The sequence below is a fragment of the Lathyrus oleraceus genome, chromosome 1 (assembly GCF_024323335.1).
Source record: "Lathyrus oleraceus cultivar Zhongwan6 chromosome 1, CAAS_Psat_ZW6_1.0, whole genome shotgun sequence".
NCBI lineage: Eukaryota > Viridiplantae > Streptophyta > Magnoliopsida > Fabales > Fabaceae > Lathyrus > Lathyrus oleraceus.
This window is the reverse complement of record NC_066579.1, coordinates 159,944,286-159,962,313: the sequence shown is the minus strand read 5'-3', so window position 1 is coordinate 159,962,313 and position 18,028 is coordinate 159,944,286. Positions and strand designations below refer to the sequence as shown.

At 31.1% G+C, this 18,028-nt stretch overlaps 1 protein-coding gene across 2 annotated transcripts; it reads right to left on the bottom strand.

Annotated features, from left to right (window-relative positions):
- Nucleotides 1-912: 912 nt before the first annotated feature.
- On the bottom strand, nucleotides 913-3,252 carry LOC127124157 (uncharacterized protein At3g27210). Of its 2 annotated transcripts, none has more exons than XM_051054139.1 (3): nucleotides 2,749-3,252; nucleotides 1,626-1,706; nucleotides 913-1,543 (listed from the first exon to the last, which is right to left on the bottom strand). In XM_051054139.1, exons 1-3 carry the CDS (start codon nucleotides 2,936-2,938, stop codon nucleotides 1,116-1,118), a joined length of 699 nt encoding a protein of 232 aa, XP_050910096.1. In that variant the 5' UTR covers nucleotides 2,939-3,252; the 3' UTR covers nucleotides 913-1,115. The 2 variants fall into 2 exon arrangements, with proteins under 2 accessions (XP_050910096.1, XP_050910097.1); XM_051054140.1 differs by having other exon boundaries at nucleotides 2,752-3,252.
- Nucleotides 3,253-18,028: the final 14,776 nt, after the last annotated feature.

Below are 18,028 nucleotides of genomic sequence, written 5' to 3'. Positions count from 1 at the left end.
CGACAGGTCGTCCAAAACTAAACGATAAGTCTCCCTGTTATAACTCTATAGGTCTCCTCATTGAATTTGGGTCACTCTAGTTTATTCATACACTTGTCATACGTAGCCTATGAGGTGTCTTGGGAAAAACAGTTGTGGGTATCAGTCAAAAGGGGAAAAACCTCCTACTCTACGATCTAGAAATAGCTAATCTTTCTCACCTTCACCTTCTTGTTGGATATTTAGGAGGAATTTCTCCTAGCACAACCCATATGATCTTTTATAAATACTTTGACCTAAGAATAGAAAGTGGTGGATCACAAAATTCTACATAAACATCACTAGTAGAGTCTTTCACCCTCATTGTACTTTTAGCGATGACAAATACATTAATATCAAATTAAACTATAAAGAAAACTTCAAAACAACAATCTATTATATTTAAAACTATGTTTCGTGAAGAAAATACATAAGAGAAGAAAGTGAGACTAGAATAAAATACTCTCAAACTTAAAAATATAACATGAAATACACGCATTGAATCAAAGAAACAATGAATCCCTAGGGAGCATTCTAAAAGATTGGATTTCTAATGGAACAAGATATAATTTATTTTAAAATTGTAATGCAAAAACAATAGGTACAATGTACTAAAACTTTCTTAAGAATCTGTTTAAATACTAACAGAATACTTTTAAAAAAACTTGACAGTAATTTACTAACAAAATACACAACATGGGACATCAATGTGTGAATGCATCATGAATCGCACGTAAGATAATTCCGATCATTTTTGTTCAATTCTTTTCACCGAAAATTCAAAATTCAAAATCTCAAATCTCAATTTTCTTTCACACTTCCACAAACCAATAGATGTGTCCAAATATGCCAATGATTTGCAATCCATTCTCATATTTATCATTGATGTTGAACTTCTAACCGTAACAAATAATTTCATATAACATATTGATATAAAATATCTCTTCCGTTTATGTTTACATGCTTTCAAATTCATAAACCTTATGCTTAAGTATGGATATTGATGTACATTATCAAATTGAGTTCAACCACTTTACCTCAAAAAAACCAAAACCAAACAAACATGGTAATTCAGTTCAAACACATTGCAATATAACTCATTGTTTGCCCTCAACTGCAATTGCAGGACTTGTCTTCCTCCTTCTCTCCCTAGAGCTACGACACGAAGTCAAACTCGGAATACAAAACAACGAAGACTTATGCGATTTCTCTTTACCCGATACACGATCATCACTCGTGATTCTTTCACTACTGCTAGCAGAGTTAGCTCTTGAGCAATAAGGAGTTGATTGTGAAGACTTAGGAAGAACATCTTGTATAGTTGATTTCACTTGTCTCTTTTCTTTACTATCATCACCTTGGTTATCTTTCACACTATCTTTGAAAAGCTCCAAAAGTTTCTTTTTCTTTTCGGGCGATGATTCGGATGGAGAAGGTGAAACTCTATTTTGAGACAGGGTTTTGTTCACGTCAAGGGTCGCAAAAGCGTGGTGAATTGGAGTATTACCACGAGACGGTGTAAAGTCTACATAAAAAGATAGACGATGATGCGGTGCATTAGAGTTTAATCGATATACACTCTCAAGTAAAAGAAAATAAATGCTTACCACCATTGACACTATAGAAATCATCTTCACAATCTGAATCCATCCAAGGTTTGGAATCAAAAAATGCTTCCTCTTTACTACCTATAAAGAGTGAAAGAAAAAAAAGTGTGAATAATTAATTCATATATAGTATAAGTATAATCCAACAAATTAATTAAAACTAAAGTTATTTTTACAATTAAGTTGGAAATGATATTTCAATCATTTTCAATTTATTGTTAACAATAACATATGGATTGTAGTGTATTAGCAAGTTGTTTTCATTATGCTAAAAATATCTTTCATTTATTATTTAAAGATAAATAATTGAATAGACCATGTAACTAGAATAAAAATCAATCTTCAAATACATATATGAAATAAATAGTAAAAGATTTTTTTTTTTTAAAAGTGAATAATTTTTCTTGAACTTCCTATTCACATGTGCAATAAATAATTGCCAATTAATAAAATCATGAAAGTGGTGATCTAACCATATAGAGACAGGTATATCACATGATAAATTTCTACTCATTGGCCATTATGACATAAATTAAATCAATCAATAATATCATATCAATAAAATTAAATAACATATACTAGTATTAAATTAAATCAATCAATCATGTCAATAAAATATCAATAAAATTAAATAGTAACTTATACTAAATTAAATCAATCAATCATATCATATCTAAAATTAAATAAAAATCAATAATATCATATATCAATCCTAAACAAACAAGACCAACAACATATAACCTAATAATTAAAGAGGGAGAAAGAAATTAAAAAAGGAAAATGATTTTAAAAAATTGAAACAATACCATTTAATTGCATATTTACACAAATTTGACAGAATTCTTTAAAAAATAATTACAAATTCATTTTTTTAACATCTTCAAAATTTTATATATTTGGTCTGTATTAAAAATCCAATAACTTCTTCGATTTATATTAAGAACTCAAGTAATAACAAATAATTCAACTGAATTCTCCAAAATCATTAATTTAATACTAAAAAACATTTCTTTTTATGTAAAAAAGAACCAATCAGAAAAAATAAAACTCCTTCTTAGATCCCAGGAAAAAAACACAACAATTAACATAAAAACCTTAAAAGAACAAAGCAACAAAAAAACCATACCATAGTTAATGAAATTGGTCGTTGACTTAGAAGGCGACAACATAAAGTCACCATTTTTTGTTTGTTCCTTAATGGGTGATGAAGGAACGACAAGTTTCTCAGTTTTGGATCCAAAAAATGAAACTTTCACCTTCATGTTATTGTTATCTGTGTTGGGTTTTCTCTGAATTGAAGAACAAGAACCCATAACTCAAAAAGATGATAACTTTATGATCATCACAGTCACAAAGTGGATTCAAAGAGAGAGAAAGGTGAAGTATGGGCAAAAGGGTGTGTGAGTTTTTGGATTTATGCAAAAGGGTGTGTGAAAAAATGGGTTAGTGAGAAAAAAAAGGAATTGGAGAGAGAGAGAGAAAGAATGAAAGTTAGTAAAAGAGGATTAGTCTTGAAAGGGAAGTTATAATATGTTAGTAACAAACAATGTTTGTTGTGTTGTGGTGAGTATTGGATGATGCTACATTTATACTCTTATTGGGTGTGGATTTTAAGTTCTAAATGTGGTGTTTGGAGGTAATGAGTAGTTTGTTGGCATTATAAGGAGAGAAAGGTCACAAAAATTTCACCAAAATAAGTCATAAATTGATGATTTGATATTGGTTTTATGAATTAGTTGGTGTCATAATTATATTATAGGTAAATAAATGAATCTTTCAATTAGTTTGTTATTTGTTTTTTAAGAGGTGGGGATTATAAAGAAATTATTTAAATACTTTAAGATAATATAAATTTAAGTTGAAGAGTATCTAAGTGTTAATTTCTTTTTATTATATTTGTACAATTACAAAGATTAATGAGGAAGAATCCAAAACATTAAATTACATTAGAGATGAAATTTCTCTTTTGAATGATTAAATATTGGTATATTTTTAGAGTTGAATTGAATTCAAATTTTTTAATTAAGTAAGTAGATATTTTTAATATCTTATTTAAGTATTTTTGGATCTATTTATATTAATTTATAAATAATTGTTAGTAACTAGTTAATATATTAATATTTTCTCTTTTATCAAATTCGAAGAATCGTCCAATGCATTTAACCTTTTACATGCATGAGTGGATTTAACTATGTGAGAGGTTCAATTTAACTCTCTAAACTATTAAAAAAAGTGCATTATATTAACTAAATGAATATAACCTTCTTGCAACGCAACTGTTTTTAAAAAATTAAAATTCTTGTATAAGATTTAAGATTGATATTATTTAAGCAAATAAAATTATTTAGAATAAACATTATTATTATTATTATTATTATTATTATTATTATTATTATTATTATTATTATTATTATTATTATTATTATTAATATAAAATTAATTTATTTTAACCGGTAGTCGGCTCTTTTAATTTGAGCATCTTTTATGTCTAGTATGTGCATGACACGATAATTTTGATAAATGTTTGAGTTGATCATCTTTGATCGATAAAGGTCGTTCTTCATGGTTTTAAGTTGCCTTCGAGTCTTCTAGTTAATTTCGTTAACAACAACTTAATAGAAATTAATATGAATCCTATTTTTTTTATTTAGCTTGTGATTTGTCTATTGTGTAGCAAGAGAATATTTCCTTCAAGTACCTAGGACTATTGGTGGGACCAATTATCCCTTAGTATATGTGAGAATATCTACTTAGTATGATTTCTCATAGTTTCAAATAGGGGAGACAATAGTATATTAGATTATAGGAAGAGTGATTTTATTCAATTTTATTTTGAATGTTATCTCTATTTTCTTCTTATCTTTTCTAAAAATATTCGTCAAGGTTTAAAAAAAATTCTTAGGGTCTATAAAAGGTTTCTCTAGAGTGAGGTTAAAGGTCACTCTAAAATTTTTTGGGTTAAGTAGTATAATGTGCGTAAGTCTAACCAGCGTGGTGGTCAAGGAGTTTATGATCTTTGTTTGATCAACTTAGCCCTTTTGACTAAGCGGATGTGACAGCTTATCTCTGACGCATCTAATGTCTAGTACGATATTTTATGACATATACAATATATATATATATATATATATATATATATATATATATATATATATATATAATATATATATATATATATATATATATTATATATATATATATATTATATATATATATATTATATATATATATATATATATATATATATATATTATATATATATATATATATATATATATAATATATATATATATATATATATATATATATAATATATATATATATATATATATATATATATATATATATATATATATATATATATATATATGCTACTTTCTCTCCTTAGAAAAAATGTTTGATTTTACGTCTACTTGGTATTAAGGTGTGTCCTTTCTTAGTTCTAAAACTGAGAATTCTTCTGATTACTTTGTGGTTAGTTCTAGCAAGAAAATGGTATATATCTTTCTTAACTCCTTTTGGAATGATCATATGATAAAGCTCATTCTCCTCTGTGTCAGCTTACTTAGGCATGTCTAGAACCCTTTTAAAGTGATTATTTTTTCTTGGAAATTTATCCTAGGTAAGATCTCGACCATAAAAACTTGTATAAGCATAGGGTGTTAGTGAGTTCAAATGATGTCTCTTATTCATTGTGTAGTGGGCCGATAGAGGTGGTTATTAATATATTTGTGACCTACGACTTGGCGGTGTTCGGATAGTACAGAAACTTTCTTTAGGTGGTTGGGGTGATGCTTTGTTCTTTGCAAGGATCTTACGTCTCTTTTTTGGTGTTTAGATCATTGGAACGTATGTTTAGGATTATGGGTTGTCTCTTTATGATATGGTATTCGATAGTGCATGTGGTCGATGTGGAAATCCCAAAATGATATTGTTTTTTTAGGTTCCTTTATTAGTGTGAAGAAGTAGAAAATAAGAATATTTTCTTGACTTAAAATAGTATTTTGGTAGGTCTCCGAAAAACTATTATGTTATCTCTGTCCGATTTAGAAAACCATATTCATTGTTTGAGTCATTAACGGATTGAGTGGTTTTGTGATACAATGTTAGTGTTTTTGAATGTTTCTCTAAAAATATCTTTTATGTTGATGATGTTTTCTTTGAATTGAAATTTAGTCTTACTTCTTTTGTGACGACGTTTTGCTTTGATTTTTTTATTTTATTTTTGTTTGTTTGAGTGAGTACTTATCTTTTTGTTTTTGTTGAATTCTTTTTGTTCTCTTTGTTGTGTTTTTACCCTTGGTTTCATTTTTTCTGTGCCATTTTGTTCTTTAAAAAATTAAGGATATATTAACAATAAAAAATAATGTAACTTAAAAATAAGATTTATTGTAGTTTTGGTATCTTATTTTTATTGGCTTATGAATTTGTTTATGTAATATAAAATCAGTCCATTTTAATATTTTTTATATTATTAAACTTAAAAATAATAAAATGATATATTTTAAATAAAATAACATATAGTATCATGAAGAATAATTCACATAATAATTGTTACCTAACTTCCTCTATGGGCAACCATCCATTGCAATATGTTGACAGAATGACCTTAAAATTTTCAGCATGAAAAGCGAGTTAAAATTTTAGACTATTAATTCTGCGTATAAAATAAGTGTCAAATAATTAAATAATTAAAACACCGGTAAAAGATGGTTTCCATCCATCTTTCTAATAAACTCTCAACTCTATTATTAATTTTTTATTTTTTAAAAAAAGTGTCACCTAAATACCCATTTTGTCTTCATGTATTTTTTTTTTGTTTTTGGCTTAATACCTATTTTGTGTCTCATAAGGGTGATTTTCAAAAAATTCTTTATTGATTTTTTTTTTGGATTTCCACGTGTTATAAATTTTTTCTATTTTGACCATTCATTCAAGCCAAAAAAAAAAAACCATGAAACTAGGACCTCTACATCAATGGGACACCCACCTTATCACTAAACCAAACTCTTTGCTTTATTATATTTTTTTCACGAAATTTATATATTATTAAACAACATATCTTATTTTTTTAGTACAATTATCTCATCATTATCAATATCAACAAAAACAACTCCATAATTTTCATTATCATCACAACAATAAAACAACACGTAAACTTGAATTTTTATAATAGAATTTCATTACCATCGGCAACACAACAACTCCATCATTTTCATGAAAGAGAGATCAAAGAATAAAGGAGAAGATAAAGCGGAAAATTGATTCATTGATTCAATATGATTTTTTTTTTCAGTCTGCAGTTGAGTTATGATTATCTTATGTTCTTCTCCTATCTTACACACCTCTTCACTTCTGACACAAAATTATTTGTAGAAAGCAGTCAATTCTTCATAAGTGATATCCTCATCACAGGAGTCTTCATCAGGTTCATATCTACTAGTGAAGGTTGTAACATGCTTAACAGTTTCATCATCAGTTTCTCCTTCAGAATCATCATCAGACCAAGAAATAGACAAGCATTTCTTTTGTTTCTTGACATACATGGGACATTATGATCTAATGTGATCAAAACCCGCACATCCATAACACTGAATACCTTTTCCTTGATTGGGTTTTTCCTCTGTTCTTGCTTTTCTCGGAGAATCACAGTTCTTACTGGTGTCGAATGACATGTTCTTGACATTAGGTCTTGACTTCCTATCCATTCTCTTTAATACCTTATTGAATTGCCTCCCAAGAAGCACAATAGTATTAGAAATCCCTTCATCATTCTCCATGTCACAATGAACTTCTTCATCATCAGCATTGGAGATAAAAGTTATACTTTTGTTCTTCTTTTTAGATATATCACTAATAGCCAATTCAAAAGTTTGAAGTGACCCAATAAGCTCCTCCACTTTCATGTTGCATATGTCTTGTGCTTTTTCAATAGTTGTGACCTTCATTTCAAACTTATTAGGCAAATACCTGGGGATTTTTCTAACAAGCTTCTCCTCTAACATCTTCTCTCCCAAGGCACTAGTTGAATTGACAATATCAATAGTATTCATATGAAAATCATGAATACACTCATCATCTTTCATCCCGAGATTCTCAAATTTGGTGATGAGAAGTTGAAGTCTTGGCATTTTTAGTTTTGATGTGCCTTCATTTGTGGTTCTGAGGATTTTTCATGCATCTTTGGCCATAGTACAAGTATTTATTAACCTGAATATATTTTTGTCAACTCAATTGAACAAGGCATTCAAGGCTTTGGAGTTTCCAAGAGCAAGTTCGCCTTCTTCCATAGACCAATCCTCTTCAGGCTTCAAATTAGTTGTGTACTTCCCATCTTTTTCTTGAACCACAGGATGTTCCAAACCTTTGATAACTACTTTTCAGGTTTTGGACTCCATGGATTTTAAAAAAGCCACCATACGTGCCTTCTATTAATCATAGTTGGTGTCATCCAGAATAGGTGGTATGTTGATAAATCCTCATTCCTTGTCCATAGTACCAGAAAATATCTTCCTAGAGCTCACCCAAAATAGAGTATGGTGCCTTCTCTGATACCAATTGAAATTTTGGTACGCAAATAATAGATGTTGTATATGATGTCACGACACCAGGTTCATGACATGTCACACCAGAAGCAATTACAGTGTTAAAGTAAAACGCGGGAAGTAAACAACACATGTCAATTGTTAACCCAATTTGGTGCAATGTCACATACATCTGGGGGCATCCAAGCCATGAAGGAAATCCACTATAATAGTATTAGTTTGAAGATTTAAACAATGTATGATTTTACAAACTTCTCACCTAATCACTACCCTTGGAATTTCTATCTAATAATCTCCTAGATATGAGACCCTTTTCACTTCCCTTCAATCACACAACAGTGATAACAACTTCTAACAATAAATAGAAGACACACTTCCAATAAAACAGAGTTCACTCTTGCTTAAAAGTTCATGAGTGATTCACAATTACAACTCAAAAACTCAGTCCAATTCAAGCATCTAAATGATACAAGAATGACTCATAAATAACAATGAACAAGCTAAACCCTAACATAGACTATCTCATGTGCAACTTCGTTGTTTTCTTAGGTTTAAAAACGCCATTTAAATAGCCCCAAAATAGCATGGGCTTCAGGCTAAATAATCAACATACCTGATTAAATCAAATCAAATCAAATCAGGTCAAATCAAATATGATGTCTCCTTAAATATTTTGATATCCATTCTGCATAATCAAATCTAATGTTTCCTTAAATGTTTTGACATTCATTCTGCAGAATCTTTTGCAGAATCAAATCTAATATTTCCTTAAATGTTTTGACATCTATTCTACAAAATCAAATCTAATGTTTCCTTAAATGTTTTAACATCCATTCTGCACAATCTTCTGCAGAATCAAATCTAATGTTTCCTTAAATATTTTGACATCAATTCTTAGGAAACATCGCACAACTTGAGCTTCTAAAATAAGTACTTTGAACCGCAGAATGCGTGAATCAGATCATCAAAGAATATTCACTAATCTCACGCTAAGAAATAAATCGTCTAAGAATGTAAAACCACATCACGCCATGATGTCGTACAAGCATGTCGAGACATCTTGTTCAACACCTTGCTATTTCACTTGTTTTAACAAAATGCTGTTAATCACAATACAAACAATATAACATAAGTTAATAGAAAAATCAATCTCTCGCTCTGGTGGAAAATCACTAATATCATCTAGGAATACTCTGGAAATTCACATACCACTAGTAGCTCATTAATCACCACTCTGATTTCTGCAGTCATAGATGCCAACATCATGAACACATGTGCCCCATCATTCACATCCTCATTCACTTGCTTAGCCGACACAAACACCCCCTCATCTTCATTGATTTTAAGGAACGACATATATTTGTTGTAACAGTTGATATGCACGTGGTTGAACTCCAACCAGTTCATCTTAAGGATAACATAAAGTTTATTCAGCAATAGACAAACTAAATCCATTCCAAAATTCTTACCATAAACAGTTAATGGACAGTTCAAACAAACTAGAGAAGTAGTCACTGGACCCAGAGCCGAAGTGTCAACAATCATACTCCCAACCATGGACGATAACTTTAAACCCAACCGCTTAGCGCAATCAAAAGAAATGAAATAATGTGTTCCACCAGTGTCAATAATAGAAATTAGAGGAATATTATTAATATAACATGTACCTCAAACACCACCAGTACCTGACAACGCAAATACCTTTCCTCCTGACTGATTCTTCTTAGGCTTTTGACAATTGGTACTGATGCGACCTTGCTTTCCATAATTGTAGCAAGTAACAACATGACTCATGCAATATGCAGCTCAGTGTCCTGGCTTCCCACACTTAAAGTAGTTCATAGTCATGCTCTTGCAATCAGAGATGTGATGCCCAAACCCACCATATTTATAACACCTCATAGAATTATGAGCTCCTCCTCCACTTGGACTTTTCTCATCAAAAGTCCTTTGCTTCCCTTTAACATATGGAACACCATACGGTTTTCTACGATTCAGATTACCATTCCTTTTGTCACTGACACTCTTGTAATGGGAGGATCTAGCACAAATGTCTTTATCATAGATACGACACTTGTTAACCAGCACGAAGATCTGACGAATTTCCTGATACCCGATAAATTGCTTAATCTTTGGGTGCAATACATCCTCAAACTTGATACACTTTGACATCTCAGCCTCTGCTCCATTATAGTGAGGGCATAACCTAGAAAATTATTCAAATTTGGCAGCATAATCTGCAATCGTCATATTTCCTTGCTTAAGTTCAAGGAATTACACCTCTTTCCTTCCATGCACATCAGCCGGGAAATATTTTTCCAAGAATGCTCCCTTAAAAACAACCCAAGTAATCAGTGTACCATTAGCCTCAAACCTCTGTATAGCATTATCCAACCAATAATCTGCTTGTTTAGACATCATATAAGCACCATAACGAATCTTCTGAGCATCTTCATATTCCATTACTTAGAATATTTTCTCGATCTCTTGCATCCAAACTTGTGCTCCCTATGGATCATACCTTCCTTTGAAGGTTAGTGGTTTGTTCCCTAGAAACTTGTCCAGTCCACATGATTCAGCATCTTCAACCTGTGGATTCTTCTGAGCTTGCACCACTTTAGCCAAGGTTGTCAAGGTATCAGCAATAGCACGATCATTTCTCCTAGCCATTCCTCTGAATATCAACAAACAACCGTTCAAACAAACATTGCATCAACAACGTTCACACACATGTTGACACTAGAAATAATTAAAATCACAAAAACCTGGCCGGACGGACTGGCCTACTCAGATACCACTATGTAACACCCTAAACCCCGAAACTTATATATTAATAATTATACGATAATTTAAGGTGTCACCAACGAAAAACCTCTAAAATTACTCAACGATTAATAATCATGCAGCGGAATATACTAGCGTCATACAACACCTGTTATCATACAATCACCTTCATTTAGGGTATAATTGTGGCAATATCGTTCCTAATTGCATAAATAAACCTAAACTCAACATTTAGTCTTTTAAACTCATTTAAATAAGACTTCTCCAAAAACAAGAGTTATTAAACTCAACTCTTAAACACCTTAACATAAGTCAATGAACTATTAAATTTCAAAAGAATAATCAAATAAAATGTTGCCACCCTGATGTTACAAAATCAGAGCAAGACTTCTAAAACAACAAAACTAAATAAGTAACTCCTTAAACTAACTTCACCTACTCCAAAAATTACTCCTGAGTATTTCTAAGATGTCCATGGAGGACAACATTCAAGCAAAGCGGGTGAGAAATACATTCAAATAATAAATGATGCATAAATAATAAGAGTATATTAAATACAATAAAGTTCAAACATAATCCACTATATAACATAACACGTGTATTCAAGTTCACCCACTTAATAACAATATACAATCAATATGCAATGTGACTCTCAACAACATTATAGACTCAAATGCATGCGGTATCGATCTCAACAATCGTTCCAATTATGAACCGGGTTCCATCTGCCGAACCCATGATCCCCACACCGAGCTCCAAGCCTTAACATTAAGCTTGGAACAATTATTGGTCACCAATATCGAAACATGTAATTGCCTATTTCACAATAACAATGACTCATGATGCGTGAATACATGTATGCATCATCACAACAACTCAACAACATAAATTGTATCACATCGAATCACATAATTTCCTGTACAACATCAACATGATAGTTTCATGTCAAAACCATGCATCTCAACCCACATGACACCAAAACACAACAATCAAATAGCCTGCAATTATATTAGCAATTTACCACATAAATTCATCACCAGCAGAACTCAATGTTTCACAAAACAGTTTATAACATCATCGTGAAACCCATAATAGTACACATATAATCATAGTTCAATAATTCCTAACTCTCACTACCACTGTGTAGTTCAGCGTGTCATCTTTCAACACTTTGAACGACATCTAAATCAGACTTATGGAATGAAAGTTATGACCAAAATTGTTGGTATATGTCAACTAATTCAAAAAAATAGATTTTTCTCAAAATTATACTCTGCAATCGATTGTAATCATAGTGAAATCAATTGCCACTGGAAGATTTTCCAAAATTTCACACTATGCAATCGATTGTAGTCAGGGTGCAATCGATTGACATTGAAGGTTTTTTCCCAAAATAGCACTAGTGTAGTCAATTGCAATCTGAGTGCAATCGATTGCAGCTGAAGGACTTTCTAAAAAAATAGTTTTCTCTGTTACGATTGCAGAACCAGTTCCAACCTGTCAAACCTCATATCAGTCACAAATTAATCCACCAAAAAACTCTCAAAACCACATTCTAACATCACTAATGGATCAAACATAATTAAATCGACACAATTACACTTTTTCCTAATGATTCCATCATCCAAATTTATACCCTAAAACACCAAATTTTCATAAAAGCTCAAGAACAAACCAATGTAACAACAACACACCATTGCAATTCAATTCAATCATGTGAAAACATAATTATCAACATACAATTCATCAACAATCAATCGATATTCAACAACATCTATCAAGGTTCATCAAAATTCATTAAAACATCAATTTAAGAGCAAATCCTATTGGAGGTTAAGGAAATCTCTCTACCCTTTCATGATTTAGCATCCATAGATGAATAGTTTCCTCCCTTACCTTAGATTTCAGAATTTTCCAGTAAAAGTAAGGTGAATAGGTGTTCTTCCCTCAAGCCCTAGCACTACTCTTCAAGCTTTCTCTCCAAAACCTGTTTCTATGTCACGTACTAATAGAATAAGGGCTATTTCTTTCTAATTTTCTGTTTTCATAAAATAATTAATCACCTCTCTCTAATTACATCTTTGGCCCAACTAACTACACCTCTTACTCCTTTCTCTCATTTGTTTATATTAATTCACACATTCCACCCCCATTGTTACTAATCCTCTATTTCTATTATTTTAATTTAATTAATTCTACCCAACCAACTAAATTATTCACTCAAAATAATTATTTAATTAATTTCACACAAATTAAAAATAAATAAATAGATAAAATAATCGATAATTCTAAATCGGGGTGTTACACTTTAGGTTTAGGTTTTGGTGTGACATTCACATTATTCATTTTATATAAATTTCAGAATTTATTATGGATCGTAGTTGGATAAAAGTTGATAGATTAGGTCTAGTACATAGAAAGGAGTTCTTGAATTCCTTGAATATGTTGAACAAAATCTTCCCAAAAATGATTATATCTTTTATTGTCCTTGTGTTATTTGCAAGAATGATAATAAAGGTAGAAAGGAAGAAATATTCCATCACATATGTTGTGATGGTATATTTCAAAACTATATTATATGGATGTGGCATACTGAAGTGGATAAAAAGTGAAACAAAGCGTCAAAAATTCACGAAGTTGATGAAGATGAAGATATGGATGATTGACTAGAAGATATATTCTGTGATATTGGAGAATCTTCTTTTAGTAAAGCCCATACTTATGGTGCTTTATGTAGCGATAAGGACGCCCCTATATATAAGGGGTGCAAAAGTTTTACATGATGGTCTGCGGTGTTAAAATTGTTTAATCTGATGCAAAAATGGGTGGTCAGATAAAAGTTTATGGAATTGCTTGATTTGCTTAAACAAATGCTACTAGAAGATAACAATTTTTTGGATCGTTGTTATGATGCCAAGAAGATATTGTGTCTAATGGATTTAGAGTATATCAAAATACATGCATGTCGTAATGATTGCATATGACACATGAAAGAGCATGAAATTTTGGATCAATATCTGGAATGTAATGTGTCGCATTATAAGTTGAAGGACAACAATGATGGTGACAATGACAATGTTAGTAGGAAATTTCCTCCTACTAAAGTGTTATGGTACTTGCCAATAATTTCAATATTCAGAAAGAAAGAAAGTTGAAGGTGTATACCTGAAGATTGATGTTCTTTGGTTTCTTGCTCTCTTTGTCGGTGTTAATCATTCAATAACAACCGAAGGGCATCTCCCCTTTGGTAAATCATTTTTTCTTCAATCTATTTGCATTTTTCTTATTACCAGTATGATCCTTATGCTCCCCTGATGGATAACCCTCTGCTAATTTCTTGAATTGATGAATTATTGGCATTTAATTTAATTGAACATTTAGGGTTCTTGCTTAAAAATTAAAATTAAATTGTATTGGCTTTGAGTTTAGGAATTTGGGGAATTTATTTGTGTTGGGGAGGCTGAAATGATCATGGTGGTATGTTCGTTTTTTTAAATTCCGACCACCCCTCGCTGGAGCTCATGGAGGTGCGGCGGCAAAAACTGTCAAGTAAGAGGCAGACGATGAAAATGTGTTTCATCATGTTTGCTTTTCTGCTTGTATTTATTTTTTTATTATTATAATTTAATTATTTCTTTATTCGTTTATTTTTCTTTTGTTTGTTATTCTCTTTTCACTTATCCACATGTCGAGTGTTGAGTGGTCATTAGATTAACTGAAAGAAAATGGTCTTATACATTCCCTATAAAGATTACCATGGTCATGCACAACCCACATATCTATTTTGTTGTTTGGGCCTAAGCATTATTTTTTCTAGCACATGCCATTCTAATTTCTCAGACCTACTATATTCATTTTTTCTTGATTCATTTTATCGTGTTAATGCATCCATTTTGATTAGAAAATTATATGGTTAATTTTCACTTTAGGTAATCAAATTTAATTAATTTTCAAGTAAATATTCTTGATAGCTAATTTTCATTAGAATATTTAATTGATTTTAATTAATTAATTGTGTGGTAATTCATTTGATTGTGTGGTTAATGATTCTCAAAATTTGATTAATTTGTAAATCTCTTTTATTTGCCATATTATTCCCCATTTGGCAAAATGTATCCCCCGCCACCGGATTGTATTGCTCGTTATTTTTCTCGCTTTCCATTTTGGTTATTTTGTTGTCTTAGTTAACTCCTAATTTAAGATCAAAAATTAACATTCAAGAATTAATCAACTTCAAACACTTGATCCACATCAGGTTGTCCCTTTTTTCCAAAATCCTTTCATAACAAAAAAATGGAACGAAAAAGGATGTGTGAGTGTAGACTCTCTCTCTCTCTCTCTCTCTCTCTCTCTCTCTGAGTGGTTGAACATTACTATAGAGCTCCATGTTCAAACCCCCGTCTTTTGTATCACAACACGATAATCAACTGAATTAAGTTGGCTCTCCAGTAATGAACCTCGACATAAGTTGCCACACATCTTTCACAGTAATTTAGAAGAAAAAGGATATAATGGTGAAGACCTTCTCCTTCCCTGAATATTTAAACACTATTGTAGAGCTTCCTATCTAAGTATTTATCTTTAGACTAAAAGCAATCTCAAGGCATCAAACTTTAATTTTTCGCCTTAGGGAAAACGTCAATAATTTCTTTTTCACAAATGAACATGTTATATTCATTATATCGCAATACAAATGAACGCTTAAGTCTCCCATGTGCGAGCAAACAAGCAACTTTTAACTGCTATAACACGATCTTAACTTCGTTCAAAATCAACCAACAAACACTTATTTTCTACCATGCACTATGGAGCTCTGATTTTCTCATTGCACCATGAGAATACGTAGGCACAAGATTTCAAAATCATTACGAGCACATGAATTAAAAACTTAATTTTATCAATTAAAACCTTTATGAAACCAGATAATAAATCAGTAATCGTAAATAACTTCTAGTTAACATCTATTTACACAAAACAATCAAAACGGTTTCTGTTGAGTATAATGAATGTGAGGGTGCTAATACCTTCCCCTTGCATAACGAATCCTGAATCTGCTTTTGGTTGTGATGACCATACCTTTTCCTTTTTCTTCGCGGGTTTTATCGATATTTTCCCTTTCCTTTTAGAATAAATAAATTTCAGTGATAACTTTGTTGTACTTCGAGTGTTCCTCACACTCGGATATTTTTGCGGTGCGACAAGAAGGCGTTGAAGTTGATGATGCATATTCTGGTGAAAAGTTTAAGATGCGTGCACTGTTATTTTGCATAATCAACGACTTTTTTACATATGGTAATTTGGTTGGATATAGTGTCAAAGGACATAAAATGTGTCCTATATGTGAATCAAATACCTGTTATCACCAACTTGAGTTTAAAAAAAAGACTATTTACCTTTGGCATCAGAAACTTCTAAAATCCAGTCATCCTTATCATAGATTGCGGAAGGATTTTAATGGAGATCAAGAGTTTGATATGGCTCCTAAAACTTTAATCGGGGATAAAGTTTATCAACCACAAAATCACATTAATGTTGTCTTTGGAAAAAGAGAAAAATAAAAAGGACCAGTTGAGAAAATATATGGAAAAAGAGGTTTGTGTTCTTTGGTCTTCCATATTAGTCAAGTCTCGATGTAAGACATTGTCTTGATATGATGCATGTGGATAGTTTGATTGGAACACTTCAAAACAATCCAAGAAAGACTAAAGATAGTAAAAATTCATGTCTCGATATGGAGGCGATGAGTATACGAAAATAGTTGGCTCCAATAGAATCAAGGAAAAGAAATTTTTTTGTGAGTGTTTGGATGGTAGCAAAGTTCCCCAAGGTTAATCATAAAACATCAAGAAACTTGTATCAATAAAATATCTCAAGTTAATAGGTTTAAAATCTTATTATTGTCATGTCTTGATGCAACAACTTCTACCAGTGGCTATTCGTGCCATCCTACCAAAAAATGTGAGAGTAATTATAACCTAATTGTGATTATTCTTCAATGTTATATGTAATAATGTTCTTGATTTCAAAAAATTAGATGAATTAGAAGATGAGGTTGCCATAATCTAGTGTCAATTGGAGATGTATTTTCCTCCATCATTTTTTGACATTATGGTTGACTTACTTGTTCATCTAGTCAGAGAAATAAGATTTTATAGTCCAATTTATTTAAGGTGGATGTATCCAATAGAAAGATACATGAAGATTTTAAAGGATATATGAAGAATCATCACCGACCAAAAGCTTCGATTTTTGAAAGGTACATTACAGGAAAAGCTGTTGAGTTTTGTACAAACTATTTATCGGAAGCAGAGTCTATAGGAATTTCATAGTCTCGCCATGCTGACATCTATGAAGGTATTCAAGGTTTAAATGTTAAGTCAATGGCTCAGGATGTAGTTATTCAAGCACATATCCATATATTGAATAATCTTGATGAAGTTCAACCTTACATAGTTACTCATAAAACACATTGAAGAAAAAAAATCCCCGAATGAGTGACAAGTTATTGTTGACGGAGCATAACAATAAATTCATAGATTGGTTTAATAAAAAAATCTAATGATAATAGTGAGTTCGAGATAATTAAATTGTTGTCGTACATGCCAAAGTTTAATGTGATAACTTGGAGCGTATACAATATTGGTCATTTTTCCTTTTATCCAAAATCAAAAGATGATTGTAGTACAATGCAAAATATTGGAGTTATGGTTAAGGACAAATTCATGTATTTCTCTAGTTTCAAAGATAAGAATCCTATATTGGCATCTAGAGCATTCTATAGTGTCATTAAGGAGATTTGAGAGATTTATTATGTTATTTTCAAAGTGCCTTAATTTAAATGAAAATGGGTTCCGAATAATAATGGTGTACAAATTGATGACTTAGGATTCACTCGGGTTGACTTTGACAAGACAACTTATATGATTAAACCATTCATCATGGTTTTTCAAGCAAAATAAGTTTTCTATGTGAATGACCCTTCAGACATATCGAGGAGATGATCAATTGTTCTCCAAGAAAAATACATTCCTCAAAGTAATGAAAATTTTGATATTCCTTCCACTCCTTCTTACA

Bases quoted from the DNA above. Each gene is read 5' to 3' on its own strand.
- LOC127124157 (XM_051054139.1), bottom strand. From the start codon at position 2,938: ATGGGTTCTTGTTCTTCAATTCAGAGAAAACCCAACACAGATAACAAT. The intron at 1,707-2,748 runs TGGTTTTTTTGT...CACTCTTTATAG, and splicing joins CAATTTCATTAACTATGGTA to GTAGTAAAGAGGAAGCATTT. The intron at 1,544-1,625 runs GTAAGCATTTAT...CTTTTTATGTAG, and splicing joins TTTCTATAGTGTCAATGGTG to ACTTTACACCGTCTCGTGGT.